The sequence below is a fragment of the Carettochelys insculpta genome, chromosome 1 (genome assembly GCF_033958435.1).
Source record: "Carettochelys insculpta isolate YL-2023 chromosome 1, ASM3395843v1, whole genome shotgun sequence".
In the NCBI taxonomy this organism is placed as follows: domain Eukaryota; kingdom Metazoa; phylum Chordata; order Testudines; family Carettochelyidae; genus Carettochelys; species Carettochelys insculpta.
The window spans coordinates 145,175,930-145,197,421 of NC_134137.1; the positions used below are offsets into that span (position 1 = coordinate 145,175,930).

General features: G+C 41.3%; 1 protein-coding gene across 3 annotated transcripts in view; it reads right to left on the bottom strand.

Moving 5' to 3' along the window:
* The window catches only part of MID1 (midline 1), a 388,661-nt gene that overhangs the window by 37,256 nt on the left and 329,913 nt on the right, over window positions 1–21,492 (bottom strand). For all 3 annotated transcript variants that reach the window (XM_074992785.1, XM_074992774.1, XM_074992794.1), the window contains exons 4-5: window positions 5,602–5,709; window positions 2,012–2,160 (exon numbers count right to left, since the gene is read on the bottom strand). In XM_074992785.1, the coding sequence (XP_074848886.1) occupies window positions 2,012–2,160; window positions 5,602–5,709 (257 nt within the window). The remainder of the gene's footprint in view (window positions 1–2,011; window positions 2,161–5,601; window positions 5,710–21,492) is intronic.

The following is a 21,492-nucleotide window of genomic DNA, read 5'->3' on the forward strand; positions in this document are numbered from 1 at the left end:
CCATAAATGGGATCTAATGCAGCCAAACCAAATATAGGGTTCACAGCTGAAAATTGTATTAGACATGGTTAAATTTACACACTGTGTGTAAATCCACTGACGTAAATGGAACTAATGCAGAATATGTAAAGTTAAGCACATGTAATAGTCTTTGCAGGATCAGGGCTTAATTTTTTTATTCAGGAATAAGGTGACATTCCACATCTACACCCCAGCATATACCACTGCTTTATACTGGAAATGAAATAAAGAAAGCTTTGAGGAAGGAAGTGATTTCAGTCGTCTGCAGAAGGTGTCTCGAAGAGACAAAGTTATGACCTAGACTAGGTCAGCACTTAAGACTAGCTGATCTTGTGAAGACAAAGGAACTCCATATCTTAAGATGAACAGTTGAAGAAAGATGTAAATATCAGTAGAAAGACAAGCTCCTAAAGGGGGGCTTCAATTTTTTTGTTCTTGTTGTTATAGCATAGACTCCATATTATCACAGACACAACTGCTTTGATTTTTTTCCCTAACTCTAACAGTGACACTAGTTAAGATGTTCTAATGGAACACGTAGACTTTAATGAAATTCCATCAGAATCCAGGCAGGGTTCCACTGGAAATCTGTTTAGTTTCTTGCCCACTCAGTTCCTTGGCTGGCTGCCCATGAGCCCAGTCTGCAAGGCTCCTCAGCAGCCCAGGCTTCTGTTTCTCATGGCCTGCATGGTGGGCAGGTAGAGGGTCAGCAGCCCAAAGCAATATGAGCCCTGGCTCCCAAGCTCCCAGGCTCCCTGTTCCTTGACAGCCTGGATTTCCAGGCTCCCCATCCTTCAGCAGCTCAAAGCCCTACGAGTGCTGGCCCCCAGGTCCCCCAAACTGTTGAACTCCCAGGCTGAAGTTTTCCTGGCTCCACACATGAATCATAGAATCATAGAATAGTAGGACTGGAAGGGACCTCGAGAGGCCATCAAGTCCAGCCCCCTGCCCTCATGGCAGGACCAAGCACTTTCTAGACCATCCCTGAAAGCCATCTATCTAACCTCTTCTTAAATAGCTCCAGTGATGGAGATTCTACCACCTCCCTTGGCAATTTGTTCCAGTGTTTGATCACCCTGAGAGTTAGGAACTTTTTCCTAATGTCCAACCTGAACCTCTCCTGCTGCAATTTAAGTCCATTGCCTCTTGTTCTATCCTCAGAGGCAAGGAAGAACAAGTTCCCTCCCTCTGCCTTATGACACCCTTTTAGATACCTGAAAACTGCTATCATGTCCCCCCTCAATCTTCTCTTTTCCAAACTAAACAAGCCCAATTCGTTCAGCCTTTCTTCATAGGTCATGTTCTCTAGACCTTTGATCATTCTCGTTGCTTTCCTCTGGACCCTCTCCAATTTCTCCACATCCTTCCTGAACTGCGGTGCCCAGAACTGGACACAATACTCCAGCTGAGGCCTAACCAGCACAGAGTAGAGCGGAAGAATGACTTCTCATGTCTTGTTCACAACACACCTGTTGGACTTCTGGGGTTTTGGGAAGCTCAGGCACCTGAGTAACAGGACAAAATTCCCATCCTTCTGGAAATTTCATTTTTATTTCCACTTTGTATGTTTTTTTTTCTTTTAAATTTGCAGTTTCCCATAGAAGGGGAATAGTTGTTTCTGGCCAGATCTAATCATAACTGTATTTTTCCATCTCCATGTATAACTATGCCACTTTCTTTATCTATGGACGATGAGGATATTAAAATACCTATAGCAGTTTCATTCTTGTGTGTCTCTTCTCTTTTAAATAGGTATTTTGATTTAACATCATAGAAAGGCCCATGACATTTCAAGGCAATACCAATCGCCACCAGCTTAAAATAAAGCAGTTCAACCCTGCCCGTGGCTTCCTCCCCTACCCCCCTTTATTTTTGAAGGCACCTACAGCGAGACAAACAAAGCAAGAGGGTAATCATAACAAAACAGCTGCTTGAAATTTCAGCTCTTGCATCTGCCAGGAGGAAATTCCCTAGCAGTCCGTGTCTTTACCTCTCAGTGATATTTTTAGCACTCTGCAGGAAACGTGCATGATCATTCTCCTTCAGAGATTGTTCGGCTTGTGAGATGAGAGATGTAGAGCGTTCAATGCACTGTTTGCAGTTTGCAATCTGCTGAGCCAGTTTTCTCAGTCTCACCACCTTGACCAAAAACATAAGAAGACAGTCATATCCCTGTGCTTGCAAATCACATTAGCATTTCTATGTTGTGCTCATGGCCATAATGCAAATGGGGCATTAACAGCCATAGCTGAACTGACAAGGAAGAGTCTTTTTTCAACCTGTTCTGCTCAAAGGCCGCATACACTAGCCAAGTAAAAGCTACGTGCTATTTTACAGATTTGTTCTTTCTACCTCAACTTTTTCCACATTGGAAACAACAGAGGGGAGCCAAAACAAGCATAGCTAGCTTATTTTCCTTCAGCAAGAACGTCATTTCCTGGTACTTTCTGCTTACATGATAACTAAAAACTGTTTGGATAACCATTTTCCTGAAGTGATGAAAAATGTGTTGAGAAGTTTACAAGGGTCATTGCCTTTCTTTAGGCCCCAATTGGTTTAAACAAAAATGACCTGAAAACACAACTTGACTAAAGGGGTTGGCTCATGCTCACTAATAATGAAATAATTCACCATTTTTATTTTATTTTTTGTTTGTTCAGATTCTAAACTGACTTGTTAAATAAATTTGTCTACTCAGAAGCAGAGCTTTATAAATGTAGACTAGATTGTGCACCTGCTACACCCAGCAAGGAGACAACCAGTCAGGAAATCCATATGAAATACGACTGTCTCATGGAAAATACCATTAGTTGGAAAGCTATGGAGGGGACCAATCCATCTGCCTTTTAGAGACAATGTTGGCTCCTGAAGCCTCTTCATTCCTGAAAGCTCTGGGAGTCCTTCCTGTTTCTATAAAACTATCATGACTCACCACCATATAGTTCCAAATGGAGGGAAAAGAGGAAGGAAATCTAATAACTCTGGACCTCAGAAAGTCATCAAGCCCCAGTTCCATATAAAATCAGGAAATGAATGACTAAGTGAATTAGCAAAAACATCAGAATTATATATTAAAGTTAACCAAAATGCTAAGAGTCTCATTAATTAAGTAATAAACATTGCAGTTAGTTGCTTTGTTGCCAGCTAATTGACTGACATTGGACTCATGCATCCTGAGAGGAGGTGAGGATACATGGTAATCACTTTAGAACAACAGAGTCCATTTGCAAACACAAAATATTCCCTTTCCAAAGGAAAAGAATATTTCTGAAAGTTTCCTTTTGGGAAACCTTAAAAATATGTTCATGTTGACGAAGCTCGAAAATCTTTAGCACTTATATTTCCCACCAAAATGCACGCAATTAAGGGAAAAAAATAGCTACAGGCACATATACTTTGTGGTGACGGTAATGTTCTTGCTGGTTTTTAAAGGGATCTACTGCTACAGCATATTCATCATGGTTGGCTGCTCCTGACACAGCATATTCTAAGGAAACAAACATTTGTCACCTGCTCTTCAAAAGAAAACAAGGTCACCATATACTTTCAGCATGATTGGTATAACCTGCCAAACAGCATCTCCCTGTCCCCACAAAACGTTGTGGACTAGATTGCATGTTGCCCACATTGATGAACATTTACGGACAAGCGGAGTCCCGCTGAAACCAGTAGGGAACTCATCTGAGGAAAGAGGTCACAAACAAGTCCTCACTTAACTGATCATTTCTCATGGACACATTGTAAGGGGCAGCTAGATAGTTAGGGAAGGAGAGGTGTGTTTGGATACTTAATATATACTGGGGGTTGTTCCTTCCAGAGCAAGCCATGCTGTGTGGGTATGTTCATGAAGAGACAGCCTACACGTCAGTTTTGTTCAAATCCTTCCTGTGGTAATCATTCACAAGTAATTAACTGACCCATGTACCACCAGGCACTTTAGCCACCAGAGGACACGTTTCTGGTTGGCAGACACGTACGAAGGAGCATTTTTTAGCTTCTTCAAATAAACACTAGATAATAAACCTGGAAAGGAAGAACCCCCCACCCCTGCAGGAATGTCTTCTCTGCTTAATGCATCTCACCTCCTTGACATTTAAATGCCAAGTTCAGCTAAGAACACTTCATGGGCTTACACAAGTATACAACAGTGCGTAAAGGGCTAAGCTGTTGCATGTTGCCACATTCCCACGTCACAGCCCTCAGTCTTGTCACAGCAGCCTAAGCCCCCGTCTGGAATCCAGAACTCTCTAGCCACAGCCTCTATTGCGCCTCTTTGAATTCCTTTGTGGAAGAGCTGTTCTTCCTTCCTTCATATAGTACACTTTTCCTACAGCAAATGCTTTCATGTTTCTGATAAAGTGAAAGCAATTTCTTTAGTTCATCATTTTATTAATAACTGTTGATAACTGAAATTACAGCCCTGTTGGAAAATTATATAGATTATTTCATTTTTAAAAAACATATTACATCACCAAACAAAAAAACAAACAAACATCACAATCGCATAAGGTATAATTAACACTACATAACACTCAACAGCTATGTCTATATTACACAGATTTTTGACAAAACAGGCTTTTTATTGACAAAAACCTGTGGTGTGTCTACACTAAAAATGAATTTGGTCCACATGCTGTTGACAGAACTCGACAATTTTGTCAACAGCCCTCTGCCCCTCCCCCACGAGGCAGAACTCCTTTCTTGACAGAATCTGTTGACAAAAAAGCCATGTGGATGCTCCAGGGGCCCTCTGTCGACAGACAGGGCTTCCAGATCACTGGGCAGCTGAGTCTGCTGTGCTTCTGGTCGACTGTTCTGTCGAGAAATGGTCAGACAAGTCAACAAAGTGGATCGCTTTTTTGATTCACTTTTGAGTGTGGATGCACTCTGTCGACTGAAGTTTTGTCAGAAGATCTCTTCCGACAGTGACTTCTGTCGACAGACTGCTGTAGTGTAGACATAGCTAATAAGTTTTAAGCAGTGACTGAGGCTGTGTCTACACTTGCATTCCTCTTTTGAAAGAGGAATGCAAATGAGGGGAACTGAAAATGCAAGTGAGGCAACAATCTATATATCTGGTGCTTCATTTGCATAATCTCTTTTCAAAAGAGATTCTTTCGAAACAAAAGAAACATTGTTGATGGGCTTTTTCGAAAATAAACGCCATCTTCGAAAGAGCCCTTTTTCCTACTTTGTTTCTGGAAGAGTGGGTCTTTTGAAGACAGGCTTTAATTTTGAAATAGCCCTGTCTATGATGCTTTTTTTTTCTTTTTTCAAAAAAATCTCTTCTGAAAAGAGATTATGCAAATGAAACACAAGATATGTAAACCAGTAGCTTATTAGCATTTTTGATTTTCATCATTTCCATTCCTCTTTCGGAAGAGGAATGCAAGTGTAGTAGTAGCCTGAATGTTTACCCAATGCAGACAGCAGCTCTCTTCACCCAGAAGAAGCAGATGCAAGGAACATCCAAGGACTCTCGTGAGTAGTAATAATACATTAATTCAAACAGTCACGCAAGTTCCAGAGTGTGAAGAAACACTGTTGACCCATTTGAACCTTCAGAAAAAGGGCTCTTACCTTCCCTTCCTTGATTTTGGTTCCAATAATTTGTCTCCTCTGTTGGATTATTTCAATAAGCAGGTCACATTCCTCCATCAGCTTAGTTTCTTGTCTTGATGCATTCACCTGAAGAGCAAGACACCTTGATTAGAAAAGTACTGGTCTTTTTCATTTTATTTTTAAATTAAAATGATCATTTTAAAAAAATACTTCAATTTTGTTTTACAAACTGCGTTTTGTTTACTTTCCCTCTTTTAGTCTTTGTGAAATAATAATGTGAAAATACTATCTGAGCTGTTAAATAACACATCACTGTACAGATCGACTCATCAGTATTTCTAACAAAAGCATATATGGGCGATTAGTGTCTGATGTAGAGAAACCTCAACTCTAGTTGACATCAGAGAGGTTGAGGGCCCTTCCTATCCCACAGTGGGTCCTCACACTTTTCAGAATAAGTAGAGTTCAGATAGTATTGGAGGGGTAGCCGTGTTAGTCTGGATCTGTAACAGCAACGAAGGGTCCTGTGGCACCTTATAGACTAACAGAAAAGTTTTGAGCATGAGCTTTCGTGAGCACAGACTCACTTCTTCAGATGCATCTGAAGAAGTGAGTCTGTGCTCACGAAAGCTCATGCTCAAAAGTTTTCTGTTAGTCTATAAGGTGCCACAGGACCCTTCGTTGCTGTTAGAGTTCAGATAAACACTTGTGTCACTTAATAGAGCTGATACACAGCAGCCCATGAAAAATGTTAATTGTTTAATATATTAAGCATGTTTCTGATTCTTGTCATTCTTCTCAGTAACAAAATAGCCTTAAAATCATTGTGGCAAGAGAGAGAGAGAGAGAGATGTTAGGGCTAGTCAAAATTTTTCATCAAAGCTGTTTTTTTAATGGAAACTGGTAGGGGTTGACACAAAAAATTTCCATGGAAAATATTTGCTTTTTCTGTAAAATGTCAGCTTTCTGCAATAAAAAACGAAAACCAAAACCATAAAACACACACATTGACTTCTGCACCCAACCCCCTCAAAATTTTTTTTTATTTCAGTCAAAAAGTTTTTATGTTTTCAGTTTTTAATATGGAAAGTCAGATCTTATTTCTATTGGGTGCGAGAATACCACTTTTCAAGAAGATTTGTAAATATATTCTATATTCAAGAAGCCAAAAGTATAACAACGGTTGTTTCAGAGTGTATCATTAGTTGACAGAAGGAATTTACACTGTAGAAGTTGTTTAAAATTCAAGCAGTACCAAGACTTACAGAACACAAAGCTTAAGGTAATCGGGGGCAGGCTGCTGTATCTCCTCTTCACAGCATCCTATTTATACACTATCACAAGAATGAAAGTTCCCAACATTGAAACTGACAGCTCCTTTCCTAGAGAATACAAAAAAGGGTCTAATGCACCAAAGCATTAAACACGTATTTACCTTTAAGGATATTAGTAGTACCTCATACTTAAAATTAAGCACATGCTTAAATGCTTGAGGGGATCAGGGCCAATTTTACATTCTCTTTTACCTGAATTGCCTTTATGCCTAGAGTGATCATCTGTCCTGTTTTTGCCATGACAGTCCCGTACTTCAGGCATCAGGGAGGCATCTTGACATATTTTACCATTTGTCCTGTATTCACACGCTCCTGAGCTGCCCTTCCCCCAAGTCAGAGCAGTTACAGCTGCAGGTACATGTGCCAGGTTCTGGCTGGACAGCATGTGTAGCATGTACTGACCAGCCACGTGTGCAGGCAGCAGCAGGAGAGGTAGCCTGGGTCCCTGCCACAGGGTAAGACAGGGTATGTTGGGGTGGGGTGGCTCGTGCCCCCCACTCTCTCCTTGTTTAAGATTTTAAGTGGACCTGGTGCCCCTTTTTGGGGCAGCTGTTCAGTCAGCCAGGGAGAATGCTGTGGAGAGGTAGCTCCATCCCTACTGCATGCAAGGGCAGCAGCCTGTGGATCTGGGGACCACCCCACCCCCCACAAGGCAGCTGCCCATGGAGCCAGGGAATCCCCTGTGGAGCAGCCACCTTCTACAGCTGGAGAGACATCCCCACCCCCAGGGCTGGATGGCAGCCCCATTCCCAGCTTCCCAAAGCATGGGACAGCCAGGAGTTTCACCCACTGGGCTATAGCCCCATTCCCAGCTTCTATGTGTACATGGTCTTTGCTGGTAAACGTTGGCTTAGTAATGTCATATACACCTCATTGCAAGACAAGAAGAAAGCTTTTGCATTAGAAACCATGAGCAGGTAACATTCTCCATTTAAACTTTTGGCTAACTTCAGTTATAAAAATGTAATATGTCTTCTAACGGGTGCTCAGTGAACAATGTTATTTTAAGCATTACGATAAGATAATATGGAGATACATCTCTCATAGCACTGTAGGGGACCTTGGGAAGTCACTGAGTCCAGGTGCCTGCCCCTTGGCAGGACCAAGCACCATGCCTTTTTTTTTTTTTTAATTAAAAAAAAAAAATCTATGCACCCCATATCCCAAAATGGCCCCCTCAAGGACTGAGCTCACAACACTGGGTCTAGTAGGCCAATGCTGAAACCACTCAGCTCTCCCACTGAGCAACATACACCATTGGTCTGATTGATTTCCATTGAACTCACAGAAGTCCAAGCAATTTTACCAGGTGTCCCATATTTGGCATAGGGAAATATGGTCACCCTATTTATATCCCTCGGCCTAACTGCAGGTTGCAAACTCCTGATTTTATTACTATATAACTCTGAAACCATCATAAAAATCAAAGTTTAGCCACGTATTCCAAAGACTTCAATATTAATGGAAGTGGCAATCTTTGTAATACAGGAGGCCCTCGAGTTACACGAGGGTTCCATTCCACACATCCTTGCATAATCTGAATTTCATGTAAGTGGGGGCCTGGCTCTTTCCCCGGCAGAACACTTGTTCTGCAGCCAGGGAAGCAGCAGAAAGGTAAGTCCTGGGGTGGGGGGGGCAGTTGAGGAGGGTTAAGCCTGATGGTGGGTTGGGGCCCTGGGATGCAGGCAAGGGGGTTATACCTGGGGTGGGTTAGGACTGCAGGGTAGTGCAGTTGAGCCACAGCTGTGCGGGGGGGCAGGGGTGAACCAGAGCCCTGCTCAGGTGGTCAGCTGGGCCATGGGGGCTGAACCAGGGTGGAACCGTTGAACCAGAGCTGCGCACGGAGTGGGCTTGAACTGGAGCCATGGGCAGGAGCGTATGAACCAGGACGGTGTGGGGGGCTGAACTGGAGCCACGTGTGGGGAGGTTGAACCAGGGTGTGGGGAGGGGTTGAGCCGGAGGCAGAGACAGGCATGAGGGTTGGGGGTGAGCCGGAGCTGCACATGGGTGGTGAGCAGGCAGGGGAGTTAAACCAGGGCTGGGGAGGTTGAGCCAGAATTGTACCTGAGGGGAGGTGAGCTGGAGCCAGAGGTGTGGGTAGGAGGTGAGCAGGAGCTATACATGGGTGGTGAGCAGAGCTGGAGGGGGAGCTGAAGTGGGGCAGCGCAGTCTAATATTCTGTAATTTTAAAAGCAAGTTTTACAACACTGGTTTTATACTATGAAATGGACTTAGCAGAGACAGGTAGCGTTTTGCACTTTGGCTGCTTGTGCTGTTCCCTGCTGCCATGCAAACAACAAGATCAGACTCTAGCCTCATTATTATGGAAGAATCATTTTTGTTCCCACAGTGCCCAAGTGCCCCAAACACTGTACAAACTTGTAACAGGAAGACAGTTCCCACAATCTAAGATGCAGAAATGTGCAACTGCTTCAAAAAAAATAGGTTGGGCAGCAGACTGGATGAAAGGACAAGGATGCAGTAGTCATCTGCATTTCTGTCGACGAATGGTCAGAGTAGCCAGAGGTTTCTTTCTTGTTTTGTGATCTGGTAGGAGATGGGAATGCTTTTCAAGCAAGCTGCTACATGCCCAGGCCCCTCAGGGAACTGGGCTGTCCCAGGTTGCCTCAGAAGAGTGATCCAGCTTGATGATTTGGGAGCTCTTCAGGAAACTCTGCAAATCTTTTTTTAAATAAAGGCTGGTGGCTGCTAGGCTGAGCTCAAGACTGAGTGTGGAAAGTAGAGAAAAATGGGCACTCATCAGAGTTCTGGCAGGGAGTTTTAGACTGCAAAGACCTCAACGTCATGGAAGAAATTGAGCCAGCTGTTTTTCATACCACTAAAGCTGCCTTGGAAAAAGTTTTCTCTGAGAGGCTGCCTAGACTTGGGTATTCAGAAACCTCAGTCAGATTGTGGTTTTAGGTCATAAGCAAGATGATTGTGGTGCTTTCAAGTCCTTAGCAGATATTTGGTAAATCAGAACATTATAACACAATTGGCAGCTCAGTTACAGCAGACCTTCCATTGTGAGCTTAACCTTACTTGGCAAAGAAGTGAACTCACACCTACTAGCACTTGTGTAATTCACATCTCTGAGCCAAAGTGTTTTGTGGTCTCCTAAAGCGACTTGCTCATGGAGCACAGCTTTCCTCAGGGGCTCATCAAAAGTTGGGCTGCTTCAGCTTAAAGTTAGGTCTACGTAGGACCCCTCCAGGCAAAGATTTACCAAGGCATGAAGTGAACCAGGTACTCTAGCCAAGGAATACCTAGATCAGCCCACGCTGGCCAAGTATAAATTGATCAGAGACTAGTACAAGTGGTAAAGCAATATAATTTGTATCTTTGCTCCCCCTTGACTTTCCTGGGATGTGCAAAATAACTGGGAAGGACTTGTATCAGCAAAGGCTTGTAAACTCCAGTTGGCCCATTTCTCACTCACTGAATGCCAGAGATGTGATTTTTCCACGTACATCAGGAAGGTAAGTCACTGTCACTGCACATTTTGGCTCAGAGACTTTCTTCTTACAATACCTATGGAATTTGCAGGAGATTTTAAATGCACATATGCGAGTCAGTAGTTCCTGTGGACTTTTAATGGGCATTAGTACCTAAATGTTTCTGTGCCTTTAAAAAACTTCACCTTTTATCCTCATCTGGATTTGTAACCACCCTCCAGGGATTTTAAATCCACAGACCAATGAACAGATGACACTCACCTATAGATACAATAAAAACTCTTGTCAGTTATAATGCTGATAATCTTCATTTACATGAAGTCACCCCACTGTACATTAAAATAATCCGTGTTTCATTTAAACAGTTTCAAAAATACCACAGGGTAAACTTCCATCTTTAGTCATCCATGTGTACATCAGAGTAACCCCACTGCACTCCATAGAATGACTCTGGATTCAAATGAGGATCATATAGAGCTGAACTGGAATCTCAATCAGGAGGGAACATAAGTGAATGGAAGATACTTCCAGTATTAGAAGTAGGGCTTCCTCACTTAAGGTCTGGGTCATGGCTTCTTTTGGAAGTGTATGGTGATCTAAGTTTAAGACATGAAACAACAGGTAGACAGAGTACAAAGAAACAATGAGATAGCGGTCAGCCTGATCAGCATAGTCGTCTTGGAACACCAGAAGCCTAACCATTATGACAGCTTGGGACTAGGTTTTAGAAAAGGAAACAGCTGAATGAACTTCCTTCATTGAACAATTCATATCATTGTAATTTCATTTCCTAAGTGTTATTCTTTATTTGAGCCAACACAATATTTCCATACTCATTAAAAGGCACTGTACACCTCTATTTCCTCCATAGCCTGTAAATTATGTATTTTTCCAATACATTTCTTAAAAGCCATTTTAAGAACTTGTTTTTAAACTTATCCAAATAGGACAAATAGCTTACGTTACAAAATTCAGCATCTTATCAAAGCACTGAGACACCAACACATGAGAAAAAAATGTGATGAAAATACAAGGGATAATGAATGGTCCGGAAAAAAGGCATTTTCTTCTCATGTGTCTTTTTGGACAATGAAACTGGATGTGTACTGTGAGGTCAAACTTCCTCCTTTTTATGTCAGGCTAATACTGTGAAGCATGAACTAGCATTTTCTAGAACATTGGAACAAAACTTTCAATTTTTCCTAGTCTGAACACAAACACTGATTTTATTAATTGTGACAAACTCTGCCTTTGGAAATATGTGATAGTAATCAGCCTGCCATTGGAATAGATCATCTACAACTTCTTATTCTAAATTGGGGATGAAGAAAGGAACCGTCGTCATCTCCCATTTCAAGTATGCCAGAGGCTTTTCTTTTGTTTGTTTTTTAAGTCTTATCAGCATTTTTCTCCAACCAGGAAATCTGGATTTAGAGACACTTTCTGAGCAGATTTTAAAAGGTCAGAACAAAAATAAACTAATCTACTTGAGCAACATAAGAATTTTATCACTGATATCTCCATTGAACTAGTGTGGTTGAACCAGTTTGGGTCAAATGGCACCAACATCTGCCCCAAATGAGAATCCAATTGAGCTTTTTTTGAGGTCAGAAAATATTTGTACCAGTTTTAAAATACAGTAATTTCATGTCCTGTTGCACTTCCATTGGGAACAGCTTGTTAAATGCCAAAGCAACATGAAAATGTCTGACATCAAATATTTCCAACCCAAAGAAAATTTTAAAAGATCATGAATCTCAAAGAAAAGTGTCTGGTTTTGTAAGATTCCCACAAAAAAGCCTGCAGGTCCAGGGTGCTTGGAATATTCTGACAAGGTCATGACAACCACAGTCCCATTGTATTCCAGGCATATGTATACGTTTCACTGTAAACAAAAAAAAACCACTAGGTTTGATGAAAACAGAGCTAGAAAAGTTATGTTGTTTTCTGCAACCACAAATGTGGTAGTACTTGAGATATAGATTGTGATGGTTATTCCTTTTGGGATAAGAAAGAAAATATAAAAATGGTTATTTACTTTACAGTAATTGTGTACTCCATGTGGAGCCTATTGTAGCTGTGTACCCTTTGTATACACAATATTGGAATCTTTTGAACTGCAGTGCTCATTGGGGCCACATATAAAGCCTTTTGCCTCCCCAGATTCCTTTGCAATTCACAGCCTGTGTGTTGCTAAAGATTTTGCACAGGCTGTTCGACCCATACAACTTCATAAACACCCAGTCACAATAGGGTAAAAACCTGCTTTTAAGTCAAATGCTAGTGAGAATTTCACTATAGGTGACTGGCAGAGTATCGGTATGGCCTTGGGATCATGGGAATGAGATATTTCAGCTGCCTCATCAAATAATGATTAAAGAACTGCTTTCCTAAGCTTAGCATCAGATGGCTGACTGCCATGTCAAGGTAATAATGCTGAACAAACATCAGTGGGTTACTGCTTGTTGCTGTGCTGCAGGTCTCAGAGATTTTTAAAGCAGGACGAAGATACCGTTGGCCTGTGCTTCAATATTCAGAGGGAGAGCTCTTGCAAGCTGTCTGACAGATGTCAGATCTGCAATATAATATGTGATCAGCGATTCTGACAGGACCTATTAATGGGCCACAGATGTGAGAAGAGAGGCTTAAAGCTATGGTCTCGTTAACATAATAGAGCAAAGCTCTTGAAAATGCCCTAGGTATGCTGCTTTTCTTCTTTCTGTATAGAGGGTGGTTTTGGAAAGACCACCAGTAAATTAACTGGTCACTGTAAGTAAAAATCTGAGCCCACAAACAAGGATTTGAGCTGAGCCCTACCTTGTACCTGTGAAAAGATACATGAGGAGTCCAAGCCATGAATACTGCAAACTCACAGACCTTCTCTTCCCTGGAGAGAGCAACCAGAGAAAGGGTAGGTGTAGACTACAGATTTCTTTTGGGAGACCCGAGGTCTCTTGAAAGAGTTCTGCTGCATCCAAACAATGTGTTCGCTTTTCCAAGACCACTGTAGGAAAAGCAGATGTATTCTGCCAACATCCCTGTATGCCTCGTGCCGTGGGGAAGAAGGGCTGTTCTGAGAGAGGATAGACCAAATGTCAGGAAAGCCTCTCCTGACAGAAATGTCGACAAAAGATATGCAAATTGCAGTTCTCCACAGTCTAGATCCCGGCCAGCCCTCTTGAGGGTGAGAGGATATTCTCAGCAATCCAACAGTTGCCTGAAAGGAGGAACCATAAGCTTTGGGATGATAATGTTATGCTCTCCAACATCTGTGTAAGCATGCAGGGGGCCTTTCAAGAATGTTGATTCCATTAGTAGTGTTACAAGTCCCTGGAGGGCCCTGATGCAAGAATTGGTAAGGCCCTCCCTTTTCAGCTTATTCATCTTTCAGCCTTCCTCCACCCCTGGGGCTGGGTACCTCCTGCAACCCTTCCCCTGGAGCTGCTCAGTTCAATGAGAGTAGGGACCCAACCATCCCTGGCCTGGCCTCGTGCACTCTACCATCCCAGTCTGCACTTCCTGTCTGGCTCCCATGCCTTTTCAGATTGGAGCCTTGTCACTAAAGTGGCATCCACAGCCAAGTAAATTTCCTTTTGGAAGCAGAACAAAGGAACATTGGAGTCTCCATTACTGCCAGTTATTGTTTGAGAACCGAGGTCCGTCTGTATTTTTGTAGGGAGATGTCCGGTGGCAACAGTGACACTGACGATACTGATGCTGACAGGTACTTTAGCAGCTGGCAGTAGGGAATTTCCTTCCGGACAGACATAAGTGGCTCCTTGTCACTATCTCTTGAATCCACTTGGGGCTTAGTGGCTTTCTACCTGAAGGTCATGTGTGGTCTTTATTCTGCAAACACATTGAGCTCTGTCTATTGTATGGTGCCCCCTTCCATATTTTTATGGAAATATGTTTATAATGTGAATATGCATAACTTGAATATGCTTCATGCAAATTGGGGCACATAACCTATGATTAGAGAGCTTGTAATCCACCGAATGCGTATATTCTACTCTATTTGTGTGCGTGTATCATTCTTGTACATCCAGGTAAGTTGACTGCAGATATGTTGATTCTAGGTGTGCAATTGACATCTCTAGAATTGCATATCTGCAATCGACTTTCTTTCCCTGCTATAGACATAGCCTTAGAGTTTTAAGCTTAGCTGTCATGTTTTGTTTTATTCTAGCTTAACAACTTACATTGCTATTGCAACACAATATCTGTGCATATCTCTGTTTCAATGATATAGAAGGACCAGCACATTATGTACTTGCTTTGTATAAAACTTCAGACAGTGTGACATGGATTTATCTGGGATTTAGGTACAACTGACACTGTGCACCTGGGTGCTGTGTCAAGTCTCTAAGTGAGCCTTCCCAGAGTCGAGTGGATTTGTGTCTGTTTTGCTCTGCCATGGATTATTACCCCAACACCGAGCCTTTGTTGTGGGAGACCAGAACTTCTGGCTCTGCAGGATGAAATGTTGGGGCACCCAGAGGGCAGGTAGGTGGACTCACTGGCATGATCAGCCCATCAAGTGACAGTCCCAAGTGAAAATCTGTGACCCAACACATCGCACCTACAGTCTTTGACTTAATTCTCAAGGCATCCTAAACTGCTGCTGGACTAACCACCTGCTTCTGTTCTAACAGTGTTGGCTTCAGAGCAGATGATAATGTCTTCAGTGCCAATGAAGCTGACTTCAGCGCAGCATCTTTAGTGCCTTTGTCTCCTTCCTGCAGTGTTTGGATGTCTGCTTCATGAGATGCTCTTTTTTTTTTTTTTGGTGTTCTGATACCTGTTTTCTTCAGACCTAAGGAGACCTTTGTTGTTGGCTCCAGCAAGAGCAGTTTCAATCAAATATCCTGTGACTTCTGAGTCCTCAAAGCACAACAGGCACACCAGGTTTCTTTTGGGTCTTAAAAATGTAGAAAAAAATCCAAAAATGCTCCTAATAAAGTTCACCTGGTATTCTATCATTGTTTAACTGAATTTAATCATGATTCATTTTTAAACTGAGTCCATTTGTTTTGAGTTAATTGCTTGAGTTAGCAACAATTAATTGACGACCCTAATATCTACTACAGAAGCTGGTTACACCTCATTAAAATCTTCTAGGTAGAAGGTGAATGTTCTTTTCCCAAAAGATGCAAACTTTTGTTCCACAGTTGATTCAGTGGAAAAGGGGGGAAAATTCAGTTAATCTCAGATACCACCTTTTGGGAAACTCTGAAAGCTATTGTAAGGGATGAATGCCTCTCCTAAGCAGGGAGACTCAAATTACTGTGCTCTCTGGACAAGAAAATAATTGAATTTAAAAAAAGACAGAAGACTGATGGAAATAATGAAAACCTCCCAAGTTCTCTAACAAATGCCAAATGTGAATATAATGAATGCTTATCACCAGCCAAGTCAAAGATATGATGAATGGGGAGATAAAGTAAGTATACTACTCGGCAAGACTTAAGATGGAATTAGCCAACAACATTTCTTGCTATTACAAGAAGACTAGTGCCATCCTTGAATTAATATATAAAAATCATCAATTTAATTATTTTTGTCAAGCTTGTATGTAAAAAAATCCAACAATCTATTTGGTTCTAGTAAGTTTTATCATTTTATTGAAGGCCTACCTTTTAATAATCTAATTTGAGAACACGTGTACAGACAAAGGTAAGACAACGCAATGACTTGAACAAGCCATAAAAATTAGACATCCTCAAGGTCACTTTCGGGAATATTTCTAGATAACATTTTGTCATCAGCTCTCTTCTCTTCTTTCAGAGGTCTTCCAAAAAAATAACGTGAGAATGAGAATTTCTCATTGGCATGTGGAATGAGAGTTTCTTTACTTACTTTAGTAATAAAGGAGAAACAAGAATGGTAGCAAGTGTGGCAATTTCTGCCCCCATCTCTAGTGAATTAAGATTGCAAAATAATTGCAAAAATTTTAGTGACACAGCTGAATATCACCATCTTGTCAACTATACACACAGCTCATGTTGGTTTCATTAAAGGAAGATGGACTGCTGATAAAAGACACCTAGCTCACTTGATCCAGAAGGATCAGGTGTTCCCTCCACAACTCTATCTCTAGATGCAGAGAAAGCCTCTGACAAGGTTAAATAGCCTTATAAAACGGCTATCTTAAATTGTGGATTAGGAGTAATATTACTGAATTGGGTCAGAGTATTATATAATTGTCCCCTTGCTTCATTTTGGCTAGAAATAGACACACACACAAAAGGGCTGATCCATGCTGCCTTTTCATTCTCATTTCACTCTTGAACCCCTGGCAAATTACATACATCAGAGCATTCAGACATTGAACACGACTGTAAACCAGAGGGAGAAATTTGTGAATTGGAATTCATATTCAAATTTGACACATTCACGTGTGGTATGAACAGAGACATCAATTACCACACACATTACACGGGCTGCTTCCCTTCCTTTGATGCTCATAATGATCTCAGGCAGGAAAATTAACATTCCCCTGCCCCTCATCCCTCTCCTTCAGTCTTATGTATTTCATTTGTCAGTTTTTATTGCAATTTTTTTTTGGTCCTCTGTACGTATAAATGACAGTCTGTATTGGAAATGAGATTGATCTGATAAAGTGGATCTGTCCCACAAACCTCATCACTGAATAAATCATTTTGTTAGTCTTTAAAGTGCTACATTTCTGCTGTTTTGTTTTGTAAACCAGAAACAGTACAAAATCAGTTTATATGTGATGACATCTTTGGAAAGAATCCGTCCTCATCGGTACCTTCATTATTGAATGCCATTGATATTTTTGGAAAGATGTAAGGTTTTCACATTAAACGTAGCTATTCCTGTTACTTACGATTTATTCCAAAGACCATATCCTTCTCAGTTTCAACATTTGCTATTTTAAATAAGGAAGGAATTAGCTTATTAAAATTTTGACCTAATCTTCCAAGAATTGTTTCTATAATATATATTAAAAGGTATGTCCAAGAATATAGAAAGGAAGCATCCCCACTGTATCCTTACTGGAGAGATCAGAAACAGCCAAAATGAATATCTGAAAAGGATGACATTATTTGCCTACTGCCTTTTAAGCTCTCCCCATTGCTTTGTTCTCAAATAAATTGCCTCAGATGCTTATTTATATGGGATTTTAAAATGAGCCTTTCTTGTCACACAAAGCACTTTAAAAAATCCTGGGAAATTTTAGGTATGGGGTTTCCAGATTTGAATCCATTATCTAACATTCCAAATGTGTCACATTAAAAGATAGTTCCTCTCTGGTAGCTCTGTATACACACTAGCCTGGTTTGAGGGGAGGGGAAGAAAAAAAATAGCTTACATATGCCACTAGGTTCCGTTTCCTCTTTTATACACTGTAAAAGGTTATCAACACTCTCAAGGGACAATCCAATGTTTGGATCCATACAGGGCCATCTGCAATGTGTTAATATGATTACAACATCCAATCCTATTCATTTGCTCCTTGTACCACTATACAATAACCTCCATCGCAACATCAAGGCCAACTCCATGCTTAAAGTTTGACTAGTAAAGGGATACTAAAAAAAGTAAAGCTATAATACACGATGATAAACTGTCCTCCTTCAATTTATAGATGCACAAAAATGTCAGTTCCTTCTTTTAGGGGCTATGCTCAAGAATTCCTGCAAGTGTAACCTCCCACAAGGGACTCAAACCTGGGACCTCTAGTGCTTAGTGCATGAGCCTCTACAGTTTCAGCTAAAAGGCAGCTAGTGCTCAACTATGGCTGTAGATGAGACTCCTTCCTTCTCTCTGTAAATTGTCTAGGCACCACTGCATGGGACAGTGAACCAAACCCAGTAAGTATGTGGGTTGCACAAGGACAAGGATCAATGTCTGTTTTAAGTCTTACCTTAAGAATAACAAAAACACTGGAAAAGTTCCTGACAACACCATCCTTGCCACCATGGATGTAGAGGCTCTGTACACTAATATTCCACATGAAGATGGATTACAAGCCATCAGGAATACCATCCCTGATGTCAACACAGGCAGTCTGCTGTCTGACCTCTGTAACTTTGTTCTCATTCACAGTTATCTCCGATTTGGGGGGGACAATTTATACCTCCAGATTAGTGGAACTGCTATGGGCACCCGCATGGCCCCACAACATGCTAATATATTTATGGCTGACCTGGAACAATGATTCCTCAACTCTCATCCCTTGTTACCCCTCCTCTACTTACAATACATTGATGACATCTTTATGGATTTGGACCCATGGTATCGAGACTCTAGAAGAATTCCACAGAGACTTTAACAATCTGCATCCCACCATCAACTTATGCCTCGATTACTCCACGTGAGATAAATTTCCTGGACACTACAGTACAACTCAAGGATGGCCTAATCGGTACCACACTCTACCAGAAACCCACTGATCGCTATACTTACCTACAAGCTTCTAGCTTCCATCCTGCACACATAACTAGATCCATTGTTTGCAGTCAAACCCTTAGATACAATCACATTTGCTCTGATCCTACTGACAGAGACCACAAACTACAAGATCTCTACCAAAAATATTCATAAACCTGAATTACCCACCAGGAGAAATAAAGAAACAAATCGACAGGGCCAGACAAATACTCAGAGACCAGCTACTCCAAGATAGGCCCAAAAAAGCCAAGAAGAGAATACCACTGGTCATTACCCACAACCCCCAACTCAAACCACTGCAATGCATTATTAAAGACCTACAACCTATCCTTAATCAGGATGCCACACTCCAGAAGGCCTTAGGTGACAGGCCTGTTCTATCCTACAGACAACCTCCCAACCTCATGAGGATTCTCACCCACAACCACAGTCTATACTGCGGGAACACCAGTCCTAGAACGTTTCCTTGCAACAAAGCCTACTGTCAACTTTGTCGACATATCTATTCTGGAGATACCATCACTGGACCTAACCAGGTTATTCACAGAATCACAGGCACATTCTCATGTTCCTCAACTAACATAATATATGCCATCATGTGCCAACAATGCCCAGTTGCTTTGTATCTTGGACAGACTTCAAACTCTCTTGGACAAAGAGTTAAACGGGCACCAAACAGACTTAAACACACCTGTGATTCACCAACCTGTCAGCCAGCATTTTAATAGAGTGGGCCATTCTGTTAATTACTTAAAAGTTTGTGTCTTACTGAAGAGGAATCTTCACAACAGTCTTGAAAGAGAGGCTGCTGAACTCTCTTATATATTTTAATTCAACATATTAACATGTAGTTTGAACTGGGATGGGAATTTTCTGGGTCATTATGGGGCCTTTTTGCATACTTGGCTTAATCTAATTCTTGACTCCCCCCTTTTTGCCCTTCTACTCTCTGATTTGCTTAACTTGATAATATTTTTCTGATTTGTCAACCTTGATTACTATTTTTGGTTCTCTATGCCTTCAATATTGAGTCTGTTCTGGTCTGGCTATGGTCTGAAGAAGTGGGTCTGTCCCACGAAAGCTCACCTAATAAATTATTTTGTTAGTCTTTAAAGTGCTACTTGACTCCTTTTTTGTTTTAATAGTATATAGACTAGCATGGCTTTCTCTCTGTTACTTAAGAATAACATGTTACGAATATGAAAATACAAGCCACTCAGTAGGAACTACATACAGGTGACTTAAATCTTGGCATTACTCTCTCAGGCTATATCTGCACAGCAGCAGCATTTTTTCAAAATAAGCTATTCTGAAAGATATTTTATGGAATAGCTTATTTCAAAATAATGCTGCGACATACAAAATGTGTTTTAAAATTGCATTCAGCTATTTTGAAATAGCGTGTCCACACACAATAGAGTCTATTTCAAAACAGAGCCATTGGACACACTATGGCTTATTTCGAAATAGGCTTTATTCCTCATCTACTCAGCCCTTATTTTGAAATATCTATTTCAAAATAAGTACTATTCTTCACACATGTTGTGGCTACATTACCCCTTCCTTTTGCAAGGGTCATGTAAAGTTCGGCCGTTCAAAAATGCAAATGAGGTGCTGATATGAATAACGATAGCCAGCCAACCCATCAAAAGTGCTGATTTAGAACTAAAAATAGCTGTGTGGCTGGGGTTCCTTTGAAAGGGTGCTTTCAAAATTGGGGCACTCTTAAAGGAATCCTGGCTACACAGTTATTTTTAGTTTGAAATCAGCACTTTTGATGGGTCAGGTGATCATTATGCAAACGAGGTGCTGAATATTCATTTCAGCACCTCATTTGCATTTTTGAATGGCTATACTTTACTTGCCCCTTCTGAAAGCTGGGGGTAGTGTAGCCATGGCCACAATGAGATTTACCTATTTTGAAACAGTGGATGCATTGTGTAGATGTTAGGGAAGTTATTTCAAAAGAGTGGTCATTCTTTCAAAATAACTTTGCTGTGTAGACAAACCCTCAGTCTCAAGGAAAAATGGGAAAAACCTTAGCCTTGCTATCTCAACAGATCCTGGCAAGATATCTGGCTTACTGTGAAGGATACTTCAAAGTCCTTATCTTTGCAATTATGCCAGAAGAAGCTATTAAACAGGTATTACTGCACTCCAGAAAGTCTGAAGCTAGATAAGCAACACACAGTGAATGTGGGGTTTGCAAACAACTCCATGCCAATCTTCCCTACTTCTTCTATATCTATCAAGCATTTGTGTTCTTGAATGAAATATTCAGTGCTCTTTTTAAAACATCAAGGCCGTTCCCACACTAGCTCCTCCTTTCGGAGGGGCTATGGTAATGTGGCACTTCGAGATATGCTAATAAGGTGCTGCTATGAATATGCAGCACCTCATTAGCATAATGGCAGCTGCACAGCTTCAAAACTGCCAATTTCAAAATGCAGCCACAAGTGTAGCAAGGGGGGCCTTCTGAAACAACCCCCGTCCCCCCATTTCAAAAGCTCCTTAGTCCCATCTGGTTTGGGGAATAAGAGGCTTTTTTGAAATCAGGATTCCGTTCCAAAAGGCCCCCTGGCTACATGGGAACTGCCAATTTCAAAATGCAGTTGCCCATGTAGCCAGGGGGCCTTTCGAAATCAGGGTTCCGTTCCAAAAGGCCCCCTGGCTACATGGGAACTGCCAATTTCAAAATG